General features: G+C 48.4%; 1 protein-coding gene across 4 annotated transcripts in view; it reads right to left on the minus strand.

The window, feature by feature from the left end:
• The window catches only part of CABIN1 (calcineurin binding protein 1), a 159,375-nt gene that overhangs the window by 100,249 nt on the left and 42,185 nt on the right, over positions 1-16,941 (minus strand). For all 4 annotated transcript variants that reach the window (XM_010349227.3, XM_010349226.3, XM_003938572.4 and 1 more), the window contains exons 13-20: positions 16,213-16,430; positions 14,459-14,537; positions 13,343-13,530; positions 12,387-12,539; positions 10,928-11,122; positions 6,627-6,869; positions 4,863-5,019; positions 720-835 (exon numbers count right to left, since the gene is read on the minus strand). In XM_010349227.3, the coding sequence (XP_010347529.2) occupies positions 720-835; positions 4,863-5,019; positions 6,627-6,869; positions 10,928-11,122; positions 12,387-12,539; positions 13,343-13,530; positions 14,459-14,537; positions 16,213-16,430 (1,349 nt within the window). The remainder of the gene's footprint in view (positions 1-719; positions 836-4,862; positions 5,020-6,626; positions 6,870-10,927; positions 11,123-12,386; positions 12,540-13,342; positions 13,531-14,458; positions 14,538-16,212; positions 16,431-16,941) is intronic.

The following is a 16,941-nucleotide window of genomic DNA, read 5'->3' on the forward strand; positions in this document are numbered from 1 at the left end:
AAAGTGCTGGGATTATAGGCATGAGCCACCGCGCCCGGCCTCCAACGGCATTTCAAGAATAAATATTATAGGCTGGGTTTGACACCCTCTCTTGGTATATCAAGAACACCGGGTGCTCTGTAACTGGTCTGCATGCTGCTTGGCCTCCTAAGCACAGTGAAATTGGAGAAAGGGTTAGTGCTACTTATCCCTAATAAACTCAGGGAGCTACTTCCAGTCAATCACAACTGGCAAGTGCAAGGAAGTGTGTGTGCACTCACTAATCATTTACTGACTGAATGGATGTAATAATAGCTATTGAATGAGCAACTACTATTTGGCATTGTGAGTCATGCTTAGCAAACAGGACTCAGTAGAAGGCAGTGTTGGTGCATGTGGTTATTACTCCTGAAATTACAATTATAAGGCCTAGTCCTGCCTCTGACTAGGAAAACACTCAGTAAAGGCAAGTGAATCTAAATTCACCTGCTGGTCAAGAGCTCCAAGAGCTCCTGAGCCTCAGGTGCACAAGGGAACTTTCTGGCAAGAAAGTCTTATCAGACTTTCTGACAAGTTTCGGTAACTACAGTAAGTAATGCGGTAAGTCAAAGACGCACAGTGGGACCACTCTGGGGAAGCCAATCAAGCTGAGTATGCCAACATGAATCTGTCCTCTTCCCATCCCACCCTCCTGCTCCAGCCCTACATTGGCACTCTGCAGCCCAGGGGGAAGCACTTACATAGAATCGCAGCAGAGCCCCATCTGAATTGCAGCACCAGGACCTCCTGCCCAAATACTCGTGGGCTGTGTTCAGCAGCATGAGGGAGGATGGGAGCATGGGCGTCTCCGACATCCCTAGAGAAAGCCCAGACCGACAGACAGACACAGAGTTAGCATGGGAATCTGCACACCCGCAGGGGGGCTCTGAGGCTCAGTCTCTTCTTTTTGGGCTTTTCTGCCTTCACCACCATAATCAAAGATTTTTCCCCCTTTTTTTTTTCTTTTTTTTTTTTTGCCTTTTTAAATGAGTAGTGACTTGACTGGCTTTATTAAAGCCAGTTATACACTTACCAAAACACAATTCAAGCCACATAGGAAAATACAAAGGAGCACACTTTATTCATCAAAATACCAGCCCAGAGAGAACCAATGCTAACGTCTAGTAAATCTCAGTTGAAGCATCCTTCTGTGCATATCTGATGCGTTTTGAATGACAGAAAAGTAATTTATAATAATGGAAATTTATAATAAAAATATTTTAAAAAGTAATTTATAATAATACACATGCCATTTCTTAACATAAAAAAAGTTTTTTTAAGATAAGGTCTCACTGTTACCCAGGCTGGAGTACAGCTGGCACAATTATAGCTCACTGCACCATCCAATTCCTGGACTCAAGCAATCTTCCTGCCTCAGCCTCCTGAGTAGCTGGGACTACAGGCACGAGCTACCACACCCAGTTAATTTTTTTTATTTTTTACAGAGACAGGGTCTCACTATGTTGCTCAAGCTGGTCTCAAACTCCTGGCCTCAAGACATCTTCCTGCCTTGGCCACCAAAGTGTTGGGACTACAGGCATGAGCCACAGCGCTTGGCCTTAAAGGTTCTTATCGATTTAGGTCTACCTGAATAATACAGAAGAAAAAGAGTAAAACAGGAGGAAAAAGAACTACTGAATTCCAGTTACACATTTGTTTACCACTAGAACTATTACTTGTTTTTAAAGATCCCTTGGTATTTTTGAAACTCTGGGCCATCATCCATTAAGGACTCATAACTAGCATTTTTAGAGTGGATCAGAACAGAACATGTCAGAAGCCACTAAAAATAAGTTTCTTTGGTGAAATTTATTTTGTACTTTTTTCCTTCATTTTTTTTTTTTTAAGATGAGGTCTCACTGTTGCCTGGGCTAGAGTGCAGTGGCACGGTCATAGCTCAATGCAGCCTTCAACTCCTGGGCTCAAGTCATCTTCCCCTCTTTTTTTTTTTTTTTTTTTTTTTTTTGAGACGGAGTTTCGCTCTTGTTACCCAGGCTGGAGTGCAATGGCGCGATCTCGGCTCACCGCAACCTCCGCCTCCTGGGTTCAGGCAATTCTCCTGCCTCAGCCTCCTGAGTAGCAGGGATTACAGGCACGTGCCACCATGCCCAGCTAATTTTTTGTATTTTTAGTAGAGACGGGGTTTCACCATGTTGACCAGGATGGTCTCGATCTTTTGACCTCATGATCCACCCGCCTCAGCCTCCCAAAGTGCTGGGATTACAGGCTTGAGCCACTGCGCCCGGCCGCTAGCCTCCCCTCTTAACCTCCCAAGTAGCTAGGTCTACAGGTGCCACCACCACACCTGGCTAATTTATTTTTTAATTTTATTTTTTGTAGAGACAGGGTCTTACTACATTGCCTGGGCTGGTCTCAAACTCCTGGCCCCAACTAATCCTTCTGCCTTGACCTCCTAAAGCATTGGGATTACAAGCCTGAGTCACCATGCCCTGTTGCTTTTGACTCTTAATTGCATCAATTATTTCAATTTGTCATATTCATTCTGCTCTTTGCTGTTTGCATTTATGACTTTGTAATGGTGAGATCTGGTTTGCAGTGTTTTCCTCAGCTCTGCAATTTTGTTTCATCATGTTTGTCAGCTCAAAAGCCCAATCCTTCTTCCTCCACCTTCCTAATAAACCCTGTCTTAGTATCTGCTTCCAGAGAATTCACCATGTGATAACTACTATTATTTTTCCTGGGTGATAATGTCCTCACCAGGCCCCTCACGATTTAACCATAGTGTTTTACTCCGGGGCCCCTTCCCTCAGCTTCGTCTGCAACTGAAAAATGGCAGGACCCTGTAGCTCTTCCTGCCTCTGCTAAGGCCAAAGAGAGATGGATGGAGGAGCTTCCCCCTCACCCCACTCTCCACAGATGAGAATATTAATATGTCCCAGGATTTGGTCAACTTGCTATCTTCCCTCAGTTCTCCTGCTGAGGGACATGCAGAGGAACATGCAGAGACACCTATTGCCACTCCACCAGAATTTTTCTTTTCTTTCCTTTCCTCGCTCTTTTCTTCTTTGATGTGCCTTTCAAAGTTTAAGGTACTTGACTATTCTCTCCGTGTTTACCTACTAGCAGTTTTTTTGAAAACTAATTTTTGTTTGCATAATTTTGAGGGAAAGGAGAATTTCAATCCAGAAGTCTTTTTGTATTATTTTTCTAAGAAAAATAACAAACACTTATAGTTGTAAACATTAATTTTTTTTCACCACTAAAATCATTTTGGAGAACAATGAAGTACCAGAGGTAGTAACTGTCAAGAGCTCTAAAGATATTCATTCCTAGAAATTTATCCTTAAAAAGTCAATTGAGTAGAAGCAAAAAGGTATACATAAGGCATTCATCATGGCATGACCTGTAAGAATGAAGCAGTGCAGCCAAACTAAAGACTCAGCCGGGGGTATGGTTCAACAGAGCATGAGCCTCTCATCAGCATGATGAAACAATGGAGCGAAATGAAGCAACAGTTTTACAAAACAGAGAATAAATACCTTTTGCAGTCGGACACCTCCTCCCTTGTCCAGTCCCCACGCCCCAGCTCTCCTATCTGGCTTAAGGCTTGCTCAGTCCCTGGCCCCCACTCCACCTCCCCAGTGTTCTCCTCTGCTCCTGCTCTTCTGAAAAATTACTCCTCCTGAAAAATCAGTGCTCAGCTTTACCCACGCCCACAACCATGGGCAGCATCAGGTGCTCTCCTCTCAGTCCGCCACGCCAGCTTGGTGCTGTTGGACAGCTGATCTGTTTCCCAGCACCACAAACCTGTCAAGCCCAGAGATGTCCTATTCAGAGTCCTGACATGTCGTGAGCAGCTGATAAATTTCTGAGCAGTGAATGAAATTACAGAGGGAGTGTGAAGGGAAGGAGACAAACCACATGTTAACTCTGGTTTTCTGTGAACAGTTGGAATAGGGATGACTCTTTCCTTTCCACTTTCCTTGTTTTATAAATTATTGAGGAAAAATCTTCAATAAACTTCATTTTAAGCTAGTTGAATATAAGCATCAATAGACATGTATAATTATAACAACTGCACAAAAACTAGATGTGCATTAGGCCAAGTCTGGACAGCAAATGCAAGAAAATAAAAAATGGGAAAAAAAAAAAAAGATCTATCTGGGAAAATTATAGGCAATCTTTGCTTTACGTGTCCTTTAGCTGTTGTACTGTCATTTCTTCAATCCAGCACATTTTCTACCATTGTATTGACCCTGGATCCAGTGCCATTTCCATTAAGAGTCTGGGGCTTGCCCTCCCTGGCTTCTCATCACTCAGCACCCACCGTGAGCCAGGCACTGACCCACCATGGTGATTCATGGCTTTATTATTTCATTTCATCCTCAGAACAACCTTCTGAGATAGATACTATTATTCCCAATATAGGTATGGGGAAACAGAGGCTGAGGTTTTATGACTTGCCCAAGGTCACACATCTAAGAAGTGACAGTTGGGACGTGGAACCTGTGCTCACTCCATGCTGTCCTCGGGTTACCATCTCTTGGGGTGTGATGGGGATTAAAGAAGCTAGTGGGTACAAGGCCTCCTGGAGTAGTGTCAGCATTCCTCATAAGTAGTCACCTCTTGTTACTCCCTCCATGCTGCCACCTGCACCAAACATGCAACGCTCCACACGGCCTCCTGCGCCCACTGCACTGTAAGCTCCCTGAGGGAGGAACCAGGGACACTTCTGCCTACGTCCAAGCACATGCAAATCCTTGGATTGAGTGGATTGAGCCCCACTCACAACATCTGGATAAGGTCCAGGGCCCTGGGGCAGAGGACAAGGGCAAAGACATGAGAGTCAGAGCTCATCCCCACTGCGCCCACTGTCTGTGCACCTTCCTCTGCTGGGTTCTGGAGCTGCTGCTGGTGGCACAGGGAGTGGAAGGTGTCCTCCTCCTGCCAGATGATTCGGTGTAGAATAATCCAGGGCAGCACTGAAGAGACATGGGGCTCCTTAGCCTCCTCCTGCACGGCCATGCTGCAGTCAATGACCTGACAGGGGGTGGGGAGGAGAGACCAAAAGTGTCACAGCAAGGTAAGCCTTCAGGGCAGGCTGGGGCAAGGCAGGCGGCCTCTTGGGGAGCTGATACATGCTGCCTGCCCACCCCCACTGCTCTCATGTGGGCACTGTAACCTAGCAGATCTTCAGCATGTCATCGGACAGAGGCCCAGAGTGTCCAAAGATAGAGTCACACCACCTTCCTTCATGCCACATGCAGTTACTGATACCCTCAGTACCTACTATGTGCAATGTCCTGTGAACAGGGCATAGGGGAGCTGAGAGCCCAGAGAGAAGACAGCCATGGACAAAGGATCAGTATGGCTGCCATGATGAGAACAGATGCAGCCACAGTGGCTCGAAGAGGAGGGTTGGGGCAGACAGGGGAGAGCCTTTTAGAGGGGGTTTCCAGGTGAGTGCTTGTGGCGTGTCCAACAGCCAGGGAGGGCGAGGAGTGGGGGCAGAGGACAGGCATGTAGGCAGGGACCCTGGAGGGTAGCCCAGGAGGGCTGCAGCCAAGAGAGCAGAAGACCAGTGGGAGAGACAGGGCTGGGGCTTAGTGTACCTTAGGTGACACAGAACCTGAAGGGAACATGAAGGGTTTCTTTTTTTTTTTTTTTTTGAGACGGAGTTTCGCTCTTGTTACCCAGGCTGGAGTGCAATGGCGCGATCTCGGCTCACCGCAACCTCCGCCTCCTGGATTCAGGCAATTCTCCTGCCTCAGCCTCCTGAGTAGCTGGGATTACAGGCACGCGCCACCATGCCCAGCTAATTTTTTGTATTTTTAGTAGAGACGGGGTTTCACCATGTTGACCAGGATGGTCTCGATCTCTCGACCTCGTGATCCACCCGCCTCGGCCTCCCAAAGTGCTAGGATTACAGGCTTGAGCCACTGCGCCCGGCACATGAAGGGTTTTAAGTGAAGGAGAAGCACATTCATATGTCTTGTTTGGAAAGGTGCTTCTGTGGCTGGACAGTGGCTGGAGGGGGCAGAGGAGACTGTGGTGAGTGTGCTGCCACAGCTCAAGCAAGAGCAGCAGTGGCCTAGACTACAGCAGAAAGATGAAGACAGGAGGGAGAAACAAAGGCTGCAGGGGTGAGGATACAGATTTGGCAGGACTTGCTGATGGCCTGAGCAGGAATTGAGGAGAGAGCCCAGAGTGCCTCAGAAGAAGATTCTCTGCTTTGAAGCCTTCCTGGACGATGCAAAGTACTGTGACCACCCCTCAGTTGGAGGTTCCAGGATGGCATGGGGTGCTGGAGCGTCCTGGCCTGGGCTCCCATTCTGCCTCTAGCTCACTGCAGGCAGACCAGGGCCTCCCCACTGAGGTTATTTCTTCCCTCTCACTCCAGTGGTCTGGAAGAACCCTGTGGCACAGGGTGCTACATTGTCTCTAATCCCCAGATCCAACCAACCCCAGGAAGGTTTGCAGCCTGTGCACAAACCCCTCCTCAGAGGCCAATAGTTCCAGCCAAAGAAGCCATCATGACCCCTTTGGGTGTCTAATTAGCAGTGAAAGCTATGAACTACTGAAGAAGAGGGACATCAGAGAGACATCCCTGCTGGGGCAGGGCAGGGTGAGAAGGAATCAGGGCTTACCTGGATGAGGTTGTTGGTGAGCCGCACGAGGCCAGTGGTAGAGGATGATTCCTTCAGGATGCTGCCACTGCTGTCCGCAGAGAGCGCCTGCTCGATGCCCATCAGCAGTTGGGTCACTGTGGCCACCCACTCCTCCTTGGCTGCAGCCTCATTTGAGTTCACCATCTGCTGGACAGCCTCGTTCAGGGCCACGTCGGAACACTCAAAACACTGCTGGTAGTCCTTCAGCCGGAGCAAGGAGTCCTAGCATGGAAAGGAGCCAGGTGGAAGTGCACAGTGAGCTCAGCACATCTGCCTAGTGCCTCAGGTCCGAGCAAGAACAACTGAAGAAAAACAGGTAAGGAGCAGCAAAAGAAAGGGAAGCATGAGCCCCAGCACAGCGTAGGCCTCATGCAGACCAGAGAGAGGCGCCTGGAGGGGCAGTATGGTGGCCTGTGTGCAATGGCAGCAGAGAATGCCACCAGCCAGGGAGTTTTTAGAAAGGCTTCACCTCTGTACCTGACCTTCCCCATTTATAAAGTGGGGATGCTGGGAATGAGGCTACAGACACAGCCAAGGTCAGACAGGGACCCCAACACCTGTCAGCTCTCCCCAGAGCTACTGTGCCCATCTAGTGCCAGGGCTCTGGGAGGGGTTCAGCAGGGAAGGGGCAGACTACCAGGGAGGGACTGTCTCAGCAGAGGAGGGCCTCGGCTGAGGCTACAACGGGGTAACTGGCCAGGCAACACTAAAGTCATTCTATGAGCCCCTCTTCCCCAGGTGCCCCAGTGGGGCCAATGTATAAGCCATTTGAATCTGAGCCACCACATCATCCCCTCAGAGGCACTGTGGACATTAAATGAGCTGATGTTCATATTACACTCAGCACAGTGCCTGGCACATGGAAGAGCTCTCAAAACACCACACTGAACTGTTACTTCTATTTTAAAAGCTCCTCTTTGGAAGCCATCACTTTTGCAAAGCTTCTTTTTCTTCTTGCCCTAGAATACGACCCATTTAAACGCCTGGGATCTCTCTTTCATCACTGTGCCGATACATGTGGAAACACAGCCTGTCTATGAATTCACAGATCTGGTGGGCCACTTGTTATGTCTGCAGGAAGCACCTGCTGCCCAGTGCCCCGTTGGGCTCTAACCTTGCCACAGCCCAGGCTCAGCAGCAGCTCCTCCCAACCTTGACATGTGCAGCTGCCACTCTCTGAGGTGACACCAAGAGGTGTGGAGTCAAATACTTGAAACTGCCTTTGGAATGTGGTACAATATCTGAACACATATCAAAACCTCCCCCCATGTATAAACCATGATTGCCAGGAAAATGGTGCCTGTGTTTCTTTAGAAAAAGCCAGTACCCTTTACCAGGAGGCCCCTGCAGTGTGAGGGTGCCTATGAGGTGCTGATGTAGGGGTCCAAAGCCTGAGCTGATACCTCCTGGTTAAAATACTCAACACATGAGAGCCAGAGGATTATTTCCTAGCATGACAGAGACTATTAAGTGCAACCAGAGTCACTGTGAAAGTCAAGAACAAGACAAGGACCTGCCAATGGTGCTCTAAAATATGACAATCTCCAGGGCTCAAGGCCAGAAAGAGCAAAAATGCAAAATAAACACCAACAAATGAGGAGACCAAATTACGATCGACTGTGGGCAACACAATCATCTAACCAAACACAATAAAACAAGCCAGACAGGAATTCAGCAAAGCACCTAGACTCAAACACAAAAAAATCAACAGGATTCTTATAAGCCAGCAGTGTAGGAATACCTGGAAAAGATAATGAACAACAAAAAGATTATGCGCAATATAGAAACCAAAAATATTAAGGACTAAGAATCAACTCAACAAGATGCAAACTGTCCAGTTATACTGAAGAACATAATAGGCAGCTTGCCTAAACCGGGAGAAAGCTCCACCACACACACACAGGAGAGGATTCCAAGTTCAATGTCCCACTTGAGACAAGCTAAATGAAGCAAATTAAATGCAAAACGTAAAACAATAACACTGCTGGAATAAAACAAAAGCAAATTTCCTTTTTATCTTTCTGTTGATGGGTCTCTTGTCTGTCCCCTCTAGAACATGGGCTCCCTCAGAGTAGCCTTCCTCTTGGCCCAGTGCCAGGTACCCCATAAAAGCTTGAGCCATGTGTTTGAAATAAGTGGATGAATATTTCTCCACTCTTGGAAAGACTGTCTAAGCATAAGGAACAAAAACCACAATTAACAATGAACAAAATCACACATATATAAAAACATCAAAAGATTTGACAGCATAAAAATTCAGAACTTCTATAAATGGCAAGAAAAAACATTAAAAGCTGCAATTTAAGAGCAAACAACTAGGAAATAATATTTGCAAGATTTGTTGAGAAAAAGACTGCTATCTTTAATATACAAAAAGCGCTACAAATCAAGAAAACACTGTCAATTCAAAACTGAGCAATAATCAGGAGTCCTTAATTCACAAAAAGCAGAAGCTTCCACAGCACTCAGCCCAGACCTCAGGCACAGCCCTTATCACAGCTTAGTGTCCGGCCAAGCAGCAGCTCCTGCCCCAGCAATGGGGCATCCTGCCACATTCAGCTGTTCTAGAAGACAGTAAGAGCAAGACAAGATCTGAGCATTGAGGCCATTTTATGGAGGCAGAGACTGCTGGCCTCTCCCACTTTCTCACACCCAGCACCCTTCTTGGTATACTGACTGTCCCTTCCACGCGCAGCCATGCTGGGCCAATTTGCAGCCTGCCAGGTAACTGAGGTCATACACATCTCATCCCGTGATCTTGGCTTGTGCCCAACTGACCTCCTCTGCCAGGAACTGGAGCCTCCTTCCCTCCACCCCCCTTTCCCTCTTGCTTCCCTAAACCAACTCTTTCCTCCCCTTTCCCCAGGACTGAGCTGCTTCCATTTGTTCCCACAGTCACAACTCTTAACTATTTCCCAGTTCAAGAATGTTAATGATAAAAATGCTTCATGGAATCTGTGCAAAAAGCCTGGGAGAAGACCGGACTCTTTCCAAACTGAAGGGGAAGTACCCAATAAGATAATAAACGCAATTTGATTAGTAGGATGAAACAAAGGACCAGGACTCAATGCCACTAAGCATATTTTACATATTATCTTACATGTTTATCTCCGTGTCAACTCAACCCTCCTGAGGATGGTGACAATGATGACAGCAGTACCTCCACAGCACCTGCTAGTGCCAGGCATGGTGCCAACACACATTAACTTGTGTAATCCGTACAACAGGACTCTGAGCTAAGGACACTGGTCATCCCCATCCTAGAGATGGGGAACTGAGCTCAGAGAGGTTGAGTAACTGCCCAGCACCCAGCAGCTGCCAGCTCCCTGGAAGGCTACTAGTAAGTGTTTACCTCCTGCGGAACAGAAGCACAGAAGGATTCAGTAGAGCACATGAGGCTTCAAATACAGGGCTAGTGTTCTTTTTCTTCAACTACATGGGTCTTTATTTTATCTTGATTTTAAAATATCACAGTGTACAGATATTTTAGCCACTTTCATATTTACCCAATAGTTAACTTAAAAAGCAATACAAAGCCGGGCATGGTGGCTCATGCCTGTAATCCCAGAACTTTGGGAGGATTACCTGAGGTTGGGAGTTCGAGACCAGCCTGACCAACATGGAGAAACCCCATCTCTACTAAAAGTACAATTAGCCAGGTGTGGTAGCGCATGCCTGTAATTCCAGCTGCTTGAGAGGTTGCGGCAGAAGAATCACTTGAACCTGGGAGGCGGAGGTTGCTGTGAGCCGAGATTACACCACTGCACACCAGCCTGGGCATGGTGACACACGCCTGTAATCCCAGCTACTTGGGAGGCTGAGGAAGGAGAAATGCTTGAACCCGGGAGGTGGAGGTTGCACCGAGATGGTGCCATTGCACTCCACCCTGGGCAACAAGAGTGAAACTCAGTCTCAAAAAAAAAAAAACGAAACAAAGCAATATAAAACGAGATGGATGAAAAAACAGGTGGATAGACAGATTAGACAGATGATAACCTGACCATCCTTCCTTCCTCCTCTGCCATGCAGAAGTTCTGAGTCAAGTGTGGGGCTCACCCTGAGCCATGCAAAACCGTAGAACCTGCAGTCCTTGGTTCTAACTTTCCCCTAGCCTTGACGGTATTTTCTGACTAACATCTTCCTGGGGGCTTAGTGGTTTTGGCATCCACTTTCTTCTAGCTATGTGTTTTCAAGAACTACTGCAGAGCCTCCAGAGAATAAACACAAACAAGCAAGGAAAGAAGCTGCAAGTGGGTGTGAGGGACACTGGCGGCACACACCTGCAGCAGAAGCAGCTGGGCTGGCCTCTCAGGAATGGAAGTCATAAACTCCAGGTGTTTGGCCCGGTCAAACCCACTGGTGCACAAAGTGGGGCGGAGCAGATGCACAACAGCCTTGTAGTCGCCTGCTTCGTACAGCCGCTGAATCTCCTCCAGGGACTGGCACCGCTCCAGCGACTTCAGGTTCTTATCAATCTGAAAACGGCCCGGAAATGCCATATGAGGGTAAACCCCTCGCCCCTGCCCCACTGAATCTGGCCAGTGTTTGCTTTTATCAGATTCAGATGAGGAGGATAAAAATTAAACTATGTCCCAGCCAAAAAAAAAAAAAAAAAATTAGACTCCTCCTTCATACATCAGTGTTTTCACTAAAGGTATACGTTAAAAGTTCTTCTATTAATGGCAAGGCATCCAATTCTTTAAAAAACAAGTACATCAAAAACCAAAAACTACCCAGAAGCAGAGGAATTCCAGGAAAGCATCTGCCAAGATAGCTGGGACAGCCTTGTGGTCACAGTTCAGTGAACCAGTCTTGTAGCACCACAGAACATCAGGCTGTCAGACTCAGCAAGCCTGGACCAGAGGTTGCCACATGCTGCACGTAGGACCTGATGAGGCCCTGGCATCTAGACAGTCCTGTACCTGTACTTGTCCCTGAAACAACTCTAGGAGAGTGTGAAGGCCACTTTCAGCCAATGTGGATATGTCACAGATGCAGAACTGCAGCGGGATCTGATGCTGCACAATGAAAAAAGTGGCACCAGGGTGGAACCCGGTGTATATACCACACACTGCTGACCCAGCCCCATGGCCAGCCCAATACCGGTTTGCTCCAGCTGGTATTTCCTTCCAGTTCCACTGGGGTGGCTGCCACACATAGCCAGGACAGCAGAGCAATGACCACTTCTAAATTGTGCTGGTGACAGCTCCCACACCTGCTTTCCACCAGGGATCTGTAGTACCTCAGTGTGTCAGAGAAGCCTTTCCCAGGCCTCTTCTGTCTTCCCACCAGGGGCCCTGCTCAGCATGTGGGAAGTTCTCCTGTTCCTCAGAAACAGGTCAGGCCTGGGCTAACTACGCCAAATCAGAAATCTTTGACTAAGAAAACACCATTTAAAACCTTTCAGCCAGGCACGGTGGCTCACACCTGTAATTCCAGCACTTTGGGAGGCCAAGGTGGGTAGATCACCTGAGGTCAGGAGTTCAGGACCAGCCTGGCCAATATAATAAAACCCCACCTCTACTAAAAATACAAAAAATTAGCCAGGCATAGTGGCAGGCACCTGTAATCCCAGCTACTTGGGAGGCTGAGGCAGGACAATCACTTGAACCCTGGAGGCAGAGGTTGCAGTGAGCCGAGATTGTGCCATTACACTCCAGCCTGGGTTACAAGAGTGAAACTCCATCTCAGGGAGGGGAGGGGGAACAAACAAACAAACAAAAACACACTCTCACTTACCTCTTCCAGGGAAACCACAGAGTCATTATGGAGGTTGGGCAGCCGGATGACAATGTCTCTTCGCTCAGCCCCTGCCTCTGCCTGGATGGTGGTAGAACTCTGGAGCATTTCTGTGCAGATGTCATAGTTCTCCAGGGCCTGCTCCATGTCTCCCTGATCAGGAGGAAAACAGTTCGGGGGACAGAAGCAGAAGACTATGATGTGCCAGATGATCACTATGATCATGGGTGTAAGTTTACACCCCGGATCTCACTGTGGAGGCCACGAGGGCAGGGTTTTTACCAATTACTGTTGTACCCCCTAAGAAATTCCTGGTATGTAGCTCAGGCTCTGTAAATACTTGTTGACTGAATAAACAATGCATATCAACTCTGCGAGGGGAGGTATCATAAACCCCATGTTGCAGACGAAAACACTAAGGACACTTGAGCAGAGTCAGAATTAGGAGCTAGGCCTGTCCTAATTCCAGAACTAATGTTCTTCACATCAAACAGCGAATAAATGGTCCCTGGCAATCTCCTGACTCATTTTACCACAGTGTACCAGGTACCACCATGTGCATGGTGCTAGGTAGAAGCCAATCCATCCTGGCCTTCTAGACCAGGCTCTAAAGAGAAGCTTTCCCAGAACTTTCACAAAACAGGTGAATAATTTCCCTTCTAGAAAGCTCTCTATCTGTTCATTCATTTGCTTAGACTCTCTCAGGAAAACCTAAGCAAAGGGTCAAGATGCCAAGGCAGTCTTGAGTGGGGGACTACAGAGGCAGAGTAGGTGCCTTCTAGAGCTCTGTGGTTATGTTGAAGATCTTTACAGACTGGTATCATGCTTGGAAATTTAAGATGCTGAGAATTCCCTACTGCATCTCACTGACACACACACTCTCAACATAGTCAGTTTTCTGCCCACCCTGCTGGGTTTCAGGGCATGCTCGCCAAGCAGCTGACCATGGAACCAACCTGCAGTGCCAGGAAGCGAGCCTTCAGCCAGTAAACACGGACCACAAACTCTAGCCAACCATCCTCGAACAGGTCACGCTGAGATGAGGCAAATGACAGCTGTAGGAGGTCACCGAGGCAGTGGGTCCCTGGGAAGTCAGGTCCAAATCTGCCATTTACCACACCAGCAGGGCAGTTCCGAGGAGAAACTGAAAACCATTAGGCCAACAAGTCAACTTCATGTGTAGCATCCAAATGCCATTCTACTTCTCAGAAATTGCCCTCAGCCCTAACCATACCCACCCTATCTGCAGGGGTACACTGGAGCCCTCAGCGCCCTACAGCTCCCTGAGTGACAGGCATCAGAGAGGTTGGACCAGTTAAAACAAAGATATGCAGAGAGCCCCTGAGAGTCAGGGGCAAGGGGAGTAATTCTGTAGACAGTATTGAGTGCATCTACATTCCACCAGGTGGTGGTTTAAAAGTCAGAATGAAGCTGAACCCAGTGGCTCATGCCTGTAATCCAAGCACTTTGGGAAGCTGAGGTGGGTGGATTACTTGAGGTCAGGAGCTTGAGACCAGCCTGGCCAACACAGTGAAACTCCATCTCTATCAAAAAATACAAAAATTAGCCAGACATGGTGGCACATGCCTGTAGTCCCAGCTCCTTGGGAGGCTGAGGTAGGAAAATTGCTTGAGCCTGGGAGGTGGAGGTCGCAGTGAGCCAGGATCATGCCAGTGTATTCCAGCCTGGGTGACAGAGCAAGACCCAGTTGAGAGAGAGAGAGAGAGAGAGAGAGAGAGAGAGAGAGAGAGAACAATCCATATTACCGGGAAAGTTACTGAAGGTACATAAAGCACTGCATTGAACAGTCACACCGAAACTGAGATCCCACTTCCTTCAATCTCACGTAACAGCAAAAGGAAGCACGTGGCTCCCTCTGGGGGCTTAGCTACTGCTAACCACTTCTTGAGTATCCAGGAGATTTCCCTGGAACCCTGACAAGCCAACCCAGAAAATGTGCCTACTGCAGACGTAAGTCTAAATGTCATGACTCAGTCTCCCCACTTCAGCTTTCTCCCAGCTGTTAGGGGTTCAGAAATTAGCCTGGCCACAGAACATACAATGTCTCCTACCTGCAGAGCTTCTACCTTTGGTCAGCAGCCACTGGTCCAGCTGGAGCTCCATGCAGGAGAGAGACATCAGCATCATGTCCTGCAGGACAGGTATAGGAAGGCCAAGAACAATATCACAAAGCCTCTTTACAGTGTGGGGGGTTGGGGAGGGTGGAAGGAAACCAAACTAAACTTTACTTTTTGATAAAAATATGCTTCTTTCTACCTACTTGCCATTTCGTATTTCATAAGTGATAATCAGTGTCTACTTGCCAGGACATAAAAAGAGGCACATGGATCTATGTTGGAACAAGACTTGGGAAGGGCCGGGAGACCTGTCTTCAGAGTTCTTGTCCTGTCAAAGAGGCAGCCCTGTTACTTGCCAAGTGCTGGGCCAGACACTGCATCCAAATTACAGTACTGAACCCTTAAAAGTTCTGGGCAGCTGGCATACCATTCCCAGGGCACTTAAGGAAGCTGAGGTTCAGCGATGAGAAGGCACTTGCCCAGTGGGCACGGCTGAAAGGTGATCATCAGCCTACTTTGCCTGGGGATCAAGGCCCTGGCTCCTCCTGCTGTTCCACAACTGCCCCAAGGGAGCATGGCCTGGTAGGCAGAAGCTGCCAGGAGATAGTCCCAAGGTATCCCAGTGGAGGGTGCCCAGCAAGGGATGGCTGACCTACAAGCTCCTCTACCTTCCATGCTCTCAGTCAGAAAGACCACCAGGCAGCCCTGAATGCTCCCAGTGCCCCTGCTTCAGCATTCAGTGTCCCACCTCCAACAGGAGTAGGGGGCCAGAGCACCCTGTGTTCCCTCGAGCTCCAGGAGGCACCAGGTGGAGAAGGCTGGGGTGTGGAATGCAACAGGGAGACAAGGCTCAGTGAGGCTAAGCCCCCCTACTGCTGGTGGCCCCCAACGCTTCTCTAAGTACCCTACTTAGCTTTTGCTTTCTGTTTTTTTAAGTGTTAAAAGTCACAGGCCAGGCATGACAGATCATGCCTGTAATCCAGTGCTTTGGGACACCAAGGCATTAGGATCACTTGAGCCCAGGAGTTCAAAACCAGCTTGGGCAACATGGCAAGACTGCATCATAACATCGGAACACAGCGAGACCCCCTATCTCTACAAAACAGAACAAATTTAAATATTAACTGGGTGTGGTGGTATACGGCTGTAATCCCAGCTACTCAGGAGGCTGAGGTGGGAGGATTACCCAAGCCTAGGAGGTTGAAGCTGCAATGAGCTGCGACTGCACCACTGTACTCTAGCCTGGGCAACAGAGTACACTGTCTCAAACAACAACAAAAACCACAGTCACAGTCCCTGGCACCTCAAACAAACCAAATGTTTCCCTTTCCTCCAGCTTCTCCTGAGGAGCCTTCCTCTGTCTCAGTGAACAACCCGAGAAGCCCTCCCCATGTCTCTCATTCCCTCACACATCCCATGTCCAGTTCGTCCTGTCAGCTCTGCAACCACAATCCAGCACCCCACTATTACCACTGGATCTCAGCCACTGCTCACCTGGCATGGCAGCAGCCTCTTGCCCCCTGAGCCCACTCTCTCCCCCAAGTCTATCCTCCACTCAGCCATCTGGGAGCTTTCTAGGCACAAACAAGGTTCAGTGAGCTTCCTGCTTCAATACCACAAAAGCCCAGGTTCCAGGCCCACAAATAGATGCAGCCAAACACAACAGCAGTCCCTCACCCATGCAAGATCCTTGTCCCCATGCCATAGTACAAGTTCAGTACCAGCCCTTGAGAGGCTCCCCCACTAACCTTGATGTGCTTGTTGCTGCAGTCCCTCAGCAGCGGGTTGGGCAGGCTGGTGCTGTGCCTCCTCCAGCTGTGGTAGACACTGAGCACGACCTCTGCCAGGCCTGGAGGCCACCTTAGCAAGAACTTGTGACCCATGCCTTTCAGGTAGCGCATCATCAGCTCCAGGATGCCTCCGTTGGTTAGGTTCTCCAGCAGGAATTCATGCACGTCCTGCTTCTCTGCCCACGGAGCAAGAACAAGCTGACTTGAATAAAGAGGATCTTCCGTGCCAGGGTCTCCCATTTTCTTTGGGACATTAAAGACTCTTCCTTCCCTCTACCACCTGATCCAGGTGGACACAATACCACATTGCGGTGCTGAGATCAGGCTACTGGGTTCAATGTCTGGCTCCAGCCCTCAGCAGCTATGATCGAGCCTCTCTAAATCTCCATATGTAAGGTGGACATCAAAGGGCAGACCTCTGAGTGCTGCCATATGCACTAATCTCACTCAACAGTTATACACTGATACACACTCAGCACTCAGTGGATGTATGTATGTGCTTATATACATCCAATTTGCAAAGTGAAGCCTCTGAATTCGGCCATAAGAAAGCACAGCAAGTATGAGCCTGGACATTTCAGAAGACCTCTAAGCTGACCACAGGGTTCAGGTCCAAGACTAATCCAGGCAGACTCTTGGCCACACTAAAAAACACCTCAGAACCATTCTCCCAGAACAAAACATAGG

Source organism: Saimiri boliviensis, chromosome 21 (assembly GCF_048565385.1).
Source record: "Saimiri boliviensis isolate mSaiBol1 chromosome 21, mSaiBol1.pri, whole genome shotgun sequence".
Lineage (NCBI taxonomy): Eukaryota > Metazoa > Chordata > Mammalia > Primates > Cebidae > Saimiri > Saimiri boliviensis.